The sequence below is a fragment of the Ursus arctos genome, unplaced genomic scaffold, assembly GCF_023065955.2.
Source record: "Ursus arctos isolate Adak ecotype North America unplaced genomic scaffold, UrsArc2.0 scaffold_37, whole genome shotgun sequence".
NCBI classification, from domain to species: domain Eukaryota; kingdom Metazoa; phylum Chordata; class Mammalia; order Carnivora; family Ursidae; genus Ursus; species Ursus arctos.
This window is the reverse complement of record NW_026623053.1, coordinates 6404831-6418518: the sequence shown is the minus strand read 5'-3', so window position 1 is coordinate 6418518 and position 13688 is coordinate 6404831. Positions and strand designations below refer to the sequence as shown.

General features: G+C 53.4%; 1 protein-coding gene across 1 annotated transcript; it reads right to left on the bottom strand.

Moving 5' to 3' along the window:
• Window positions 1–3150: 3150 nt before the first annotated feature.
• On the bottom strand, window positions 3151–11501 carry PCK2 (phosphoenolpyruvate carboxykinase 2, mitochondrial). Its single transcript, XM_026486505.4, has 10 exons — window positions 11246–11501; window positions 8936–9181; window positions 8295–8479; window positions 8005–8208; window positions 7459–7646; window positions 6973–7135; window positions 6506–6724; window positions 4417–4554; window positions 4045–4140; window positions 3151–3802 (listed from the first exon to the last, which is right to left on the bottom strand). The coding sequence occupies exons 1-10, from the start codon at window positions 11272–11274 to the stop codon at window positions 3348–3350; spliced, it is 1923 nt and encodes a 640-aa protein (XP_026342290.1). The 5' UTR covers window positions 11275–11501; the 3' UTR covers window positions 3151–3347.
• Window positions 11502–13688: the final 2187 nt, after the last annotated feature.

Below are 13688 nucleotides of genomic sequence, written 5' to 3'. Positions count from 1 at the left end.
ACCAATCCAGTAGCAATGTACACTTTTACCACTTAGATCTTAAATACCATTTCCCATGGAAAGCAACCAGAGTTTGAACAAATGGCTGATTCCAGGCCTGGGGCAGGAAATGTACAAGATGAACCTGGAACAACTTATCTTACCAGATAGCAAGAAGCCAGCAAACACTATCAGGGTAATGTCAAAAGGACTCAGGAGCCAAGTTCTCAAGGCCAAAGTTGGGACAATTTGAGCATTAAAAGGATACTTTAATAAACATTAAGTATGTTTAAATCCATGAGTTCATAATGGGGTGTGAGTGTGTAAGTAACTAATTGTTCACCCTTTTACAGGATGATAGGAAATGAAATCATTATATTGAAGATGGTAAATACAGGGGAAAAAAATCCATTGTCTTGCTGTTTTTCTATAAACTATACCAGAGGGTAATGAAATAGAAGACGAAGGGGTGCCTTTTTTTTTTTTTTTTTTGTAAGATTTAATTTATTCATTTGAGAGCTCACAGGCAGCGTGGGAACCGGGGGGAGAGGCAGGAGAAGCAGACTCCCCGCTGAGCCAGGAGCCCCAGGACCTAGAGATCCTGACCTGAGCTGAAGGCAGATACTTAACCATCTGAGCCACCCAGGCACCCCTGAAGGGATGTCTTCTTGTAAAACTATTCCAATTGTTATCACAGAGTTTGGATATAGCTGTTCTAAATTAATGAATCTAGCATTTAGGTCTGGATGCTTCAGTGGTTAAAATGAGGGAAAAGAAAGGAATGGAGGGGGAACGTGTAGACTGAAAGAGACTTCAAAGGCATATGAAATTCTTTTTTTTTTTTTTTTAAAGATTTTATTTATTTATGTGACAGAGAGACAGCCAGCGAGAGAGGGAACACAAGCAGGGGGAGCGGGAGAGGAAGAAGCAGGCTCCCAGCGGAGGAGCCCGATGTGGGACTTGATCCCGGAACGCCGGGATCACGCCCTGAGCCGAAGGCAGACGCTTAACGACTGCGCTACCCAGGCGCCCCCAAAGGCATATGAAATTCTTAAAAATGGGCAAAGCTGAACTATAATGGCCAAAGATCCGCATTTGGGTGATAAAACTGCAAAAATAAAATTAAAGGACATGATTATCATACACCATGGTACCCATTTATGCCAGGAAGGAGGGGCTGTGATGACGAAGAACACAGCGAGGGGATGGCGGAACTTCGGGTGTCTGCAAAGTTCTGTTTCTTTCTCTTGGTGATGGTTTAAAGGGTGTTCACTTTGTTAGTTTAGTAAATTATACCTTTGGTTTTCATGGTTTTCTGTACCTGTGCTTTATTTTAAAATAAAAAGGTTAGGGACACCTGGCTGGCTCAGTCAGAAGAGTATGCAGCTCTTGATCTCAGGGTTGTGAGTTCAAGCCCCACACTGGGTATAGAAATTACTTAAATAAATAACTTAAAAATAAAATGTTAATTAAAATGTGTTAACTATATTTTATCCTGTACCTGCAGCTGCAGGACGTGCAGCCCAATTTTATTCTAATCATCAAAATCATTTTTAAGGCTCATATCTTCATATCACTGAGCATTTAGATACCAGGAGGGGCCTGGAACCCCAGTTCCCCGCCTCCTTCCTGGAGGGACGTATTTCCAAACCTGTTTTTTCTCCCCTAAATTTTATTTGCATTGTTCGTTTTCCTCTTAATCTGTAGAGTCAGGAATATATGATATAGGCTTATAGGGCCTTCTCTAATCAATAGAGTGGAAAGGTGAGAGCAGCTAACGTGTAGTCAATGGTTACGCCATGCCAGGCATGGTTCTGAGTGCCTGGCTTCACTGACTCTTTTAATCCTAACACCGAGGTGCAGGCACATCCCCATTTTACAGACGAAGACACTCGGAGGCACGCGGGCCAGACTCTACTGTGCGCCTAGCGTCTGCGTTATGCTGCCTCTGATCCTAGTCTCAGTTATCGAGTATGTTCACGAAGCTGAGGATTTGGCTATATCGTGTTAGGTGTAACAGACTCCATTGCTCACTGTGTTTTAGCACTTGATCCACTCCGACCTTAGATTCTTTTCCGCCCTCCTGTTGTAGCTGGTTATTGGCTGTTCTCTATGAAACACTTGGTGTTTCCTCCTCCAGTGTTTTCTTTGGAGGCAATTCCCAGTAATTCCGTCTTATGTGTTTCAACACAGACTGGGTACAGACTTCCATCTTACCAACCTCAGTCTATATATTCATTCAGCCTGATTCAGATCAGAGGTGAAGCTCTCCCTCAGTCGATACCCCTGATTTATGAAGGATCATCGCTCTCTGGGGTTTCCCTCTAAAGCTGACTTCTGAGGATTTAGGCCAAGGCCTTGCCACTTAAACTAGGGTCCCCGGACCGGCAGCATCAGCATCAATTAGGAGCTTGTAAGAGAAACAGAATCTTCCAGCCACTCCAGACTTGCTGAATGAGCATGTTGTCAAGATCCCCACGTGATTCGTGTGCACTTGGAAGTTTGAGAAGCATGGAATAGGGCACATCTAAAGTCCTTATAGTTCTACAAGTCTATGCTGCTATGAGAGATGTCTATGCAGTTACTATTTACCCTTGGCTCGACTGTTTGCTCTGTGGGCTTGGGCAATTACTTGACCTCTTTGTGCCTTTGTTTCTTCATCTGTAATACGGCATCTGTAATATGGAGCGTTGTTTTGTAACCTGCTCAGAACAGTTCCTGGCACACAGAAGACACTATAAAAGGGTTAGCTGTCTTAATATTGAATAAGCTTTCATGAATGCTTTGAGAGTCCCAATTTCAGGTCAGGCAGGAGGAAGAACAGGTTTGACAACTGACAATGGAATTGCTTCACTGGGGAATGGGGTTCTAGAGGCTTCTGCATCTCCAAGTGGGAGATCAGGAATTTTAGGCCTGGAAGCTATACTGAGCAGCTCACAGAGACCCCCATCTTTTTAAGACCTCAGGACACAGAGTCGATGTGCCTTCTCCCAGAAATTCCTACTCCTACAGCTTGGTGGCAGAGCTATCTGAGAGTGAGATCCTGGCTACCACCAGGCTGTACCAGGCCAGGCTGCATTGGGGCGCTGGCTACCTGGAGGGCTGCAAGAAGACTGTGAAATTGGCGTTAGAAGCCCATGGAGACAGGCGGGAATGAAAACAGCACAAAAGTTGTGGAAAATAAATGAGCATCTCTTATTATTGGACAGAGTGTCGGAGAAGGTCTGTGGCCTGGTCTCACGGCACCCAGATGTCGGTTATTATCAAATCTCTCATATTTTCTGCAAGCCTGGTGGCTCTCCTGTCTCTAGATGCGGGGTGGGATGGGATGGGGGTGCTGTGCTCTCTTGCTAGCCTGGAGCCTCAGGTCACATTCTGCGCACACGTCCCTCCAGGGCCTCCAGTTCAGCCAACACCTCTTTGGGTAGATCTTGATTGACTTGCTCTGTCAGGTAGCTCCGAATGTCATGAACCTCCTGTTCCCAGAAGTCCTTCGGGAGCGAGAACAGCTGGGTGGTGTCTATGGCTCCCAGGCCGCTGAGATCCAAGGCGCCTTCCTTCGGCACCAGCCCAATGGGCGTCTCTCGGGCACTGTCCTCTCCCTCTAGCCGCCGGCAGATCCAGTCTAGCACCCGAGCATTCTCTCCAAAGCCTGGCCACAGGAAGCGGCCCGCCTCGTCCCGCCGGAACCAGTTGACATGGAAAATGCGGGGCAGCCGGGCCCCCTTGCGCTCCTCCATGCTCAGCCAATGTTCTAGGTAGCGCCCAAAGTTGTAGCCAAAAAAGGGCCGCATGGCAAATGGGTCGTGCATGATGATCTTCCCTGGGGAGGGAAGCAAGATGGGTAAGGACTCTTCCTCCTTCCTGGAGAAGACAGGGGCACCCTGCCACTGGCTGCAGGGAGTGGTGAAACTTTGGTGGCTCAGGAATCTTCCTCAGAGTAGGGTGAAGAGAAGGGATTGGGAAAAGAGACGTGGGGAGGGCAGGTAGGAGGAAGGCCTGGTCAGGAAGGGACAGAAGCAGCGATGTGGGTACACAGGAGAGGGGCACGGGGAGGGCACTCACCTTTGTGTTCAGCCGCAGCAGTGGACTCAGAGCGCATGGCACTGCCCACAAACACCCCGTGGCGCCAGCTGAAGGCCTCGTATACCAGGGGTACTCCTAGAACACGGGCGAGCAGGGTCACAGGCAGCTTTCTTCTCTGGACCCTCACTCCACCCCTTCTGGTGATCTTGACTCCTGGTCTCGCTCGCCTAGGATCTCTGCTAGCCCATTTTCAAACCCCATGCCTCCCCATAATTTTGCATTCTCCACAGCAGCTCTAGAGACAGCCACAGTGGGCAATCCAGGCTGAGGCTTTAAGTACACAAGGGAGGTGGACCCTGAGATAGAGCCAGACCCTTTACTGAGAGGGCATAGAACCCACACGATGGTTACCTTTGGGTCTGCGGCCTCCAAAGATGATGGCATCAATGGGGACACCCTCGGGGGCCTCCCAGGCTGGGTCCATGATTGGGCACTGGCGAGCCGGGGCACAAAAGCGAGAGTTGGGATGTGCACAGGGCTCCTTGTCTCCTGGTAGGGAAAATACAACTACTGTCACTTCCAAGGACTTGTCCACCCCCAACACACACATAATTTTGCACACTCTTGCACAGTTTCTGTTTGCGTCATCAACTCCCTGGAACCTCGTGTGGTAAGGAGCAGGGAGAAGAGAGCCAGTACATTCCCCCAAAAGATCAGGTCATTTATCTATAACAGTGCTGCCAGCCGAGCTATGTGAGAAAGAGTGGGCAAGGAATGGGGGGTTAGCAAGAAACCACTCAAACCGGAAAGCAAAAACTGAGACCGTCAGATCAGTATTTCAGAAAATTGACTTTCCATCAGCAAACAGGGGAAGATGGGATCTTCTGAGGTATCAAAACATAAACAGGAATTGATTTGGAAGGTAGCAGAATTTTGGTGATTTTCCTGGCTCTACTCAGACCCAGATGGAGTGATAGGGCTGGAAGAAGTCAGACACAACCTGGGCAGGCATAACCTGAGGAGCTCAGGTCATCTGGGCCCTTTAGGTACCCTGGAGAAGGGACGGGACCAAGTCAGTGGCATTTGTATAAAGCACCACCATGGGGACCCAGAAGAGACATGGTGTCTTCTCTGTTGGAGGTTGCTGGTCGCCAAGGGAGTTCTAGAACCAGTCCCCACCTCCCACCACTGCGTCCCCTTCCCCACCCCCAGCTCCTGTCTCCACCTGCATGTAAGAGCCTCTTGCGCTTCCATTAGCCCCCAATTCAGGTCCCTGGTACAGGGTATTATTCTGGGAATTGCAGCTGGGTACAACACGCCCTAGTTATACCCGTGAAGCTAGAGATGATGAAAGGGTTGGGGAATGAGCCTGCGGGGAAGTAGGAAAGTTTCTTGGGTTTCTCAGTTGGGTGGGGAGAATGGGGAGGGCTTAATGACCGGGGTGGAGAAAGTGAAGGGTGATTAGATAAAGAGGGAGCATGCTCGGCCAGCCCAGAAAACGTGCATGTAGGTTTCAGCGACCACAAGCTTGCCGTCCCCAGTATGCCCTTCTCTGCTCCCATCCCTAGGTCTCCAGGCTCTCTGACTGCAGAAGGTCCAGAGTGCAGGGGTGGGGGAGGAGCAGGACTGCTAGGCGCCAGGGGCAATGACAGGGTTGAGAAACTAGCTTTTAGAAGGGGCTAAAGAGCTGGTCTGATTTCGCCTGGAGGGCAGACTGGGGTGGGTGTGTTAGAGGGAGGGGAAAGGGTGAGGGCAACAACATTGACCTTTATTTTATTATCTTTTTAAAGATTTATTTATTATTTTGGGGGGGGCAGAGTGGGGGGGGGAGAGAGAGAATCTCAAGCAGATTCCCCACTGGGCACGAGCATGAAGCCAACAGGGGGCTCGATCTCACAACCCTGAGATCATGACCTCAGCCGAAATCAAGAGTCAGCCACTTAACCGACTGAGCCACCCAGGCGCCCCAACACTGACCTTTAGACAATGGCTATTCTTATACAGGGGATGGTGGGAGCCAAGTGGCAGGGGGAGGGGCCGGCTTCCTCTTTCCTAATGGGTCAAACTTTATGGACTGTGCTTTGAGCCCAATCCCTTGCATAAAAATTTTCAAAACAGTCCTCGCCTTTCCTTTTAAAAAAAAATCCAGCTTATTTTTATTGCGAATTTGCTATGTGTTCGGCACTGCGCTAAACCCTTTGCATGCATTATTCAGCCCTCCAGCAGCCAAACGATGTAGGTACTTTGGTAACTACCTCTATTTAACTGATGGGGTCAGTGAAGCTCGGGAGGGTAAGCAGCTTGGCTAGGTCCCAAAGCCAGTACTTGGTGGAGTTGGGACTTGACCTGAGATCTCACTTGGGATTGGAAACCGGGACTATTCATAACTTCCTGTGCCTCCCAGAGGTCCTGGAAGTTGGCTGCAGGTGTGGAGAAGGCTTATACATCATCAAGACGCTGAGCCCCGGGGGCTGTGTCACACCGCCCCCACAACACCTACCAGGTTTCCAGGGTTTGCCCAGCCAGGAGGTCACGGTGACACCGGGTGGAAGAGGCTGGTCAATGCCCTCCCAGTACACTCCACCATCGCTGGTCTCAGCCACATTGGTGAATAGAGTGTTACTCTGGATTGTGGCCATGGCATTGGGATTGGTGGTGGCTGAGGTGCCAGGGGCCACCCCGAAGAAGCCATTCTCAGGGTTGATGGCCCGGAGTCGACCTGTTAGGAGGAGACGTGACAGTAAAGAAGGACCAACCAGGAAGAGTTGAGAGGTGCGGCCATGGAAGTTTCTGCTCTGCTCCTCCTTGCCCTGAGCTGGCCCCCAGATCTGATGGGGAAAGACTTCCTGTCTCTAGGGTGGCTGGACTACCAGGAGGTATGGGGCAGGTCCGCCAGGAGCAGTGGAGGGGAGACTCCTATACTCCGGTAAGAGCCAGAACTGAGAGTATGAAGCAAGCGCCTCTTACCATCACTGTCAAACCTCATCCAGGCGATGTCATCCCCCACACACTCCACCTTCCAGCCCGGCAGTGCTGGCCGCATCATGGCCAGGTTAGTCTTGCCGCAGGCACTGGGGAAGGCAGCCGCCACATAGCGCTTCTTCCCCGCGGGGTTGGTGATACCCAGGATCTGTGTGTTGAGGAGAGAGGGAACAAGGCGGCGTCACCAAAGGTCAGTTATGGTCTGCACAGAAAGGACAGCTAGGGGTTAACAGGGAGGACAAATGTTTATTCACAAAACAGGTGCCAGGACTTCACCACAGGGCTGGGATGGCGGCAAGTCAAAGCCCCCTCAATGTCCAGCTGCCTGGGGCCAAAGCTTCGGTCATTGGGGCAGAGTCCCTTGCCCACCAGCCTGGCACCTGGCAGTGGGGAGGTGGGGCTAAGGCTGCCGGCCAGGCCCCACACCCTCCCTGCTCCCCGCAGCTGCCCAGGTCCTCACCAGGCCCTCACCAGCATGTGCTCGGCCAGCCAGCCCTCATCCCGGGCCAGCCGAGAGGCGATGCGAAGGGCAAAGCACTTCTTGCCCAGCAAGGAGTTGCCACCATAGCCGCTGCCGAAGGAGATGATCTCCCGCTGGTCAGGCACGTGGCCAATCAGGGTTTTCTCTGGGTTGCACGGCCACTGGTTCACTGGCTCCCCTGGGGACAATGGGGTCATAGGGCTGACTGCTGGCAGGGGCATCAGGAACTGGAGCATTAGGGGCTGGAGGGATCGGGGTTGGCAGGAGAGACACTTAGGAGCGGCGGTGGAGCCCCTCATAATAGGCCCCCCACCTCATAATATCCATCAGTTCCCATGTCCCTGTTGTGGGACACGGACAAATGACTTTTCTCAATCTTGTGCGAACTGCTCTGGTGACATGGCATCACCCCCAGCCCAGACTGCTGCCCTAGATTTTGGGAATTAGGTGTTTCACTAATGAGGATGGGTAGAATTTGGGGTTCCCTCTGCATGCAAGCAGGTCTGTGTTCTCCTCTAGGCACGGCAAGTGCTTACCTTGCCCAGTCAGGGGGTGGCCCACAGAGTGTAGACACTTGACAAAGTCGCCATCTCCCAGGGCCTGAAGCACGGGTGTCCCCAGCCGGGTCATAATACGCATGCTTGCTACCACATAGGCCGAGTCAGTGAGCTGCACTCCGATGCGGGACAGTGGGGAGCCCACGGGACCCATGCTGAACGGAAGCACGTACATGGTTCGGCCTGTGGAAGAAGACGCCACCTGGATGAAGGGTTCTAACCTGTTCATACCTTCAGTGTCCCTGGTTCTGTGTCCCTGCCTCGGTTACCCTGCATGCAGCCTGGAAACCTCTCATCCACAGCTTGCTGGAAGTCAGCTGGGGACATCCAGTTGCCTAGTTGCCCACGGGCCCCACCAGCGGGGAGGGGCACTGTGTCCCGTTGAGAAGGAGTTACAATCACCGTCTTGCTCTCTACTCGTGCCACATCCTTGGGGTCTGTGCGGGCCAGCCAGCTAGGGGAGAAGGGGTTATCAGGAGGATGGGGCCAACCGGTCTCCCTCATCCCCCGACCCAATCTTTCAGGTCCAACTCTGACTCTAGGTCTTCTGTGGTCCTGATTTCTTCCCAGCCATTTGCACCTCGGTGGCTTCCTCCACATTTTGTCCCATCTAAGGGGGTAGTTCCCTCAGCCCAGCCTTCTAAAGGCCCTTGGCAAAAACTCTCCGAACTTGGGAGAGAAAAAAAAAAAAAAGGCAAAGGTTTTTACTTATATTAGCTTCTCTCTTTAACATAAAAACGCAGACCAATCCCACTAATTCCTGATTCTGTTTCCCCCCAAGGGGGGGGGGAAACATTCTTGCTCCTTCCATTAGGATGGTCTCGTTAAATTTGATTTTGTCTTGGTAAACCCAAAGTGGCCCAGTCCAAGCAGCTGCCCCCATCTCATGGTCAAGGGGCTCAGGGCGTACCAGTTGTTGTACTTGGGGAGCTTTCGGATAAGTCCCTGCTTTTCCAGGAGGGTCAGCGTGGCAGTGTTCTCAGCCTCGGTGCCATCACAGATGTGGATGCCCTCTGGTCGGCACAGGCGGGCACTGCGCTCCACAAAGTCTCGCACCCCAGCAGGCAGCTGGCCCAGATCTCCACTGAGTACTCGCAGGGTCTGGATGCTGCGCCATGATGACCAGCCCCAGGGGCTCAGCCCAGGCCAGCGAAGCCTGCAAGACAAGAAACAGAGCCGGAATCAGCGCAGTGTTTTCTGGGCAAGTCAAAGGGACAGGAAGCTCGAGGGCCGCCAGGGAGCGCACTAGAGCAGGTCTGGGCACAGGGACCTTGAAGGGCAGGTCGGAGTAGGTGTGTGGGATGGGTTCAGGCCACATGGGCTTCACGGGTCTCAGCGAGGTGCAGATACTGCCCCATGAGCATACGGGCACATGCCTGGCTGCATGGAGTGTATGCGGAGACATGCTGAGGTTATTTCAGGCTTAGCCCGTGCCCACGTTTAACTGTGTCTGGTCGATGCTGGAAATGATGAGGTGCCCCGTGGCCCAGTGTTGATAAGCTGTGCCCAGGTGACAGCTTCATGTGTCTGGTATTTGGAGCTCTCCTCCCTGTTCTTCTCCTTCTCAAGTATAGTTTGTGTGAGTTAAAAAAAGCAGCTGTTTTTACTTTTTTCTTCTGGTGTGTATGCTGTAAGACTGACAGCCTCAGCAAAGGATCCAGTCTTTGAAACGGGACAGTCCCAGGTTTCTAGATTAGGGCTCTTGCACAGAGAGTGGGTAATTGGATACTGGGGTTCCAGGCATCAGAGCTAGGGCTGCCCACGTGGGGCAACAGGGGTTGCATAAGATGTTGCCATTGGGTAGGTGTCTTTGAGTTGGGTCGAAGACTGACTGTTGGGGATGTTACTGGCTGGGGTTCATGCCCATTCCCAGCAAGGCAGGGTCCCTGTTGTCTGTCCCTTCACACTCCAGGGAGAGGGAGAAGCAGGGTCTGCTCTGATTGGCCTGGACCCAGGGTGGATTGACGCAGAGAGAGCAAAGGCCAAGAGAGGGAGGTTGCCCTCCTCCTATGCCAGGGCCTCGCCCACCAGAAACTGCTCCACACACAGGACTGCATGCCCCTGTCCCTCCCCCTAGAGGTCACATGCCTAGAGAGTTTGGGTGTTAGCGGTGGGGGGGGGGGGAGGGGACCAGACTGCAAAAAGCTCAAACTCAAGAGGCTCTAAGCCTGGGGAAGGCAGAACCCTCAGACCATGGATGCGGGAGCTGGAGCCTGGCTACAGTGGGACCTGGGCTGGCTTCCAACAGAGAAAGCAGGATGGAAACCCAGTGCGTCCACAGGGGCAGAGGAAGAAGACTCCTGGAACCTGCAGAGTTGTCCCTGAGCATTAATTTGAAAGGCACCCAGTCTTGGGGAGAGCTTCTCTCTGCACGGGGCCTGGCTCAGGAAGTCTCTGGTGATGCTCCCCCACTCCCCTCCAGTCTCCTAAGTGGGACCTTCTCCTTTTCCTCTGCTCTGGAGACCACCTACAAGGGCTGGCAAAGTGGAACCAGCTGTGGGAGAGATATGGGGTCAGCTCAGACTTTGGGACAAATGCTGGGGAGAAGGGAGGCTACAGAAGAGAGATAGGAAGCTGTGAAAAGGGAGCAGGGCCCAGGGGCTCCTGTCCTGGACAGGGGCCGAAGCCAGCCATATCAGAATTGAAGGCAACTTGTCCCCCTCCTCCACCTTGTTTCCCTCCTTCTCCTGGCCCCAGGTCCTTGGGCTGCACCGAGCTTCCCTCCAGGTTCCAGTTCGCGGGAGGCCGGGAAATAAACGTTTACCTTCTACCCTCTTTGGGGAGCTCTGAGCTCAATCCCCCAGGGGTTCATGTACCCTTGACCCCAGGGCCCTACCGATTCTGATCGCAACTGGAGCACAAGGGTTACATCTGTAAAGGAAAGGAAGAGACGAGGAGACGGGGCTCAGCGGGGGCGAGCGAGGAGGGGGAGGAAGTTCAGAGAGTGGCAGGTCGCGACCGCGCGGTCAGAGACCAGCAAAACACAGAGGGGAAGGAGGGGACGGAAGCGGAGAGACCCAGAGCGGCAGAGGCCGCCCCAGGTCTCCCGCGAGACGCCCGGCACGCCAGGCCGGGGATCGAGAAACCCTCGCCCCCGGCCCACCTCCTGCTCCGCTGGGAAAGCGGGCGGACGCGGGCGGGCAGGAGAGCGCCCCTGGCAGCCCCGAGGGGGCGAGCGCGGCGGAAGGTGCGGGTCGGCCCCGGGCGGGGGCTCACTCACCGCAGGCCGGGGCGGTACACAGCGGCCATGGCACCTGGGCGGGGGCTGCGGGGTGGCCGCGAGAAGCGAGCGGAGCCGGGCAGATAAGGAACGCGGGGAAGGAGGGAGCGCAGCGAGCGGGAGCGAAGGCTGGGCGGGAGGCGCTTAAAAAGGAGGCGGGCGGGAGGGCGCAGGGGCGGAACCTAGCGGGGCCGGCGCGACCCTCTCCCCGCCCTGCCATTCGGCCAGCTCCCCGGGTCCCCGGGCTCCAGGCCCCAGGCCCGCCCAGGCACCGCCCCACGCCCAGCATCTTAGTCCCTAAACCCGTCTCTCCCATTGGACAGCGGGGCCCCCTTCTCGGCTCCCCGCCTCCGCGAGGCCCCGCCCCCCGCTCCGCCTCGTCCCCTGCACATGATGTAACTTTGAGGACTCTTGCTCCCGAGAGATAGGGGTTGGGAGATACTGGGGTGGTGAACAAGTCAGGAACGAGGGGCGAGGCCAGGGCGGGGGCCCACGGACGCTGGAAGTCCAGAAACCGGGGGTTGGACGTTGCCTTTTCCCTTCTCCCGCTCTGAGACCCAGGCTTTTCTGTTTTCCAGGGCCCCAGGGCTAAGGTTCCCTCCGTCCCCAACTCCCAAATCCCTGTTTCTTCTCCTCCTGATGAGGGCTCTCTTCTGCCTTCCCATGAAATGGTGATGCCCCTCCACTCCAGGGTGTTGCCTTTGGGCCTCATCTGTGGCTGTTCTGGCCACATTGCCCCAGAGAACTGATCTGTCCCACCCCACCACCACATAAGGTCCGCAGAAAATTTTTCAAGTTATGTCGCCATCCAGACATCTCTCTTCAACTTGAGACCACTGAGTATCACCCCAAACGCCATAGTACCTCCAACTTCAACATGTCTACGATAGGCACCTGCCCAGCATTGACACCCCCTTTCTGGTTGTAGCACCCTGATGTTCCTTTGGGGACCCACCTCCTCAGTCCATGTGATCATATGGGTCTCCTGTGGGTAGGCTGTCCGTGTGGCCACAGTGATTGGGAATGTTCCAGGATGGACGTGAGGTCCCTCTTGGGGGCTTTTTCTGTAAACTTTCAAAATGCACTCTCTTTCTGCTGGGTTTGCGAGCTGGTAGGATATAAACCTCGAGCTGCTGGGTGTCAGCCTGGCACTGCAAAGCAGGACCCTGCCCTAGATGAAACCAGCCTAGAGGAAGCAGAGCAGAGGGATGGAGAACTACAGATCCTTGATTTGAGTCAACAAATTTCTTCTTTCACTCAAGCTAATTTTCAGTGGGTTTCTGCCATTTGCAACAGAAACAATCTTGATTCTCAGGGTTCTCAGAGTTCTGTGCTAGAAACATATCAGGACAAGGAGAGCTGGCCTCTAGCCTTGGGCTAGCCGTGGGCTCTCTATCTCTTCACCCAGCCCCCATCCTGGACTCAACCTCACGTATATATATTTGGGATACTTTCCTCCAGTCCCTATACCCGACCTCTGTCCACACCTATTCCACTTCAAACAGCTGCCTCTTTGGCCACCTTTTAGGCCTAAAGGTGTGCATGCCGGGGCAGCGCAGATGAACTGAAGGTCGTCATCTCTTCCATAATCCTGCACCCGCTCTCATGGTTCCCCATCTCGGTGAATGGCACCAGCATCTAGGCAGTTGCCCCAGAGGAACCTGAATCAATCTAGGCTATTCCTTTCTTCTCTTCTATAGCCAATCGGACACTAGGACCTTTGGATTTGTCCTTCCTAATTAGCTCTCAAATCTCCGTCCATCCCCATGGCCACTGCCTTAGTTCAGGGTGTACCTCTCACCTGGCTTCAGGGGATATCTTCCAAGACACTTCTTGGACTCCCGCCTCTCCAAATGCCATCCCCTCTCCTTTCCAGCAAGCTACCCTCCAGACTCTGCACATAAGTTCACTTCGATGAGTTAAGAGAGAGAGGGAGAATGTTTACTGTGTGGACACCGGGCCGGGCTCTGTGCCCGCAGCTTTCCATGCATCATGTCATGCCATTCCACAACCATCCTGTTTTACAGATGTGGACACTGAGGCCCAGAGAGGTTGTCATCTGCTCAATGTCACCTAGCTGGTCAGCAGGAGAAATGGAATCTGAACCCAAGCCTTTCTGACTCTCATTACCAGGTGATTTTTTCCCCCTTCCAATCCTATACTGTCCCCTTGATGTATAATTTTTAAAAAAGTGAGATCATGTCACTTTGAGGCTTAATCCCTTCGAGGCTTCCTACAACGTGGCAACTGATGTCCTTTGTCATCTGGCTCCTGTTTATCCAGCATTATTACTGCCACCCTCTCTCCTACATACTCAACTGCAGTTTCCAGAGCACTTCTGTGAACCCCTTCTGCCCTTCAGATTTATTTTTTTATTTTTTAAAGATTTTTATTTATTTATTAGAGAGAGAGACAGCCAGCGAGAGAGGGAACACAAGCAGGG

Bases quoted from the DNA above. Each gene is read 5' to 3' on its own strand.
- PCK2 (XM_026486505.4), bottom strand. From the start codon at position 11,274: ATGGCCGCTGTGTACCGCCCCGGCCTGCG. The intron at 9,182-11,245 runs GTGAGTGAGCCC...CTTGTCTTGCAG, and splicing joins GTGTACCGCCCCGGCCTGCG to GCTTCGCTGGCCTGGGCTGA. The intron at 8,480-8,935 runs GTACGCCCTGAG...CTTCTCCCCTAG, and splicing joins CTCCCCAAGTACAACAACTG to CTGGCTGGCCCGCACAGACC.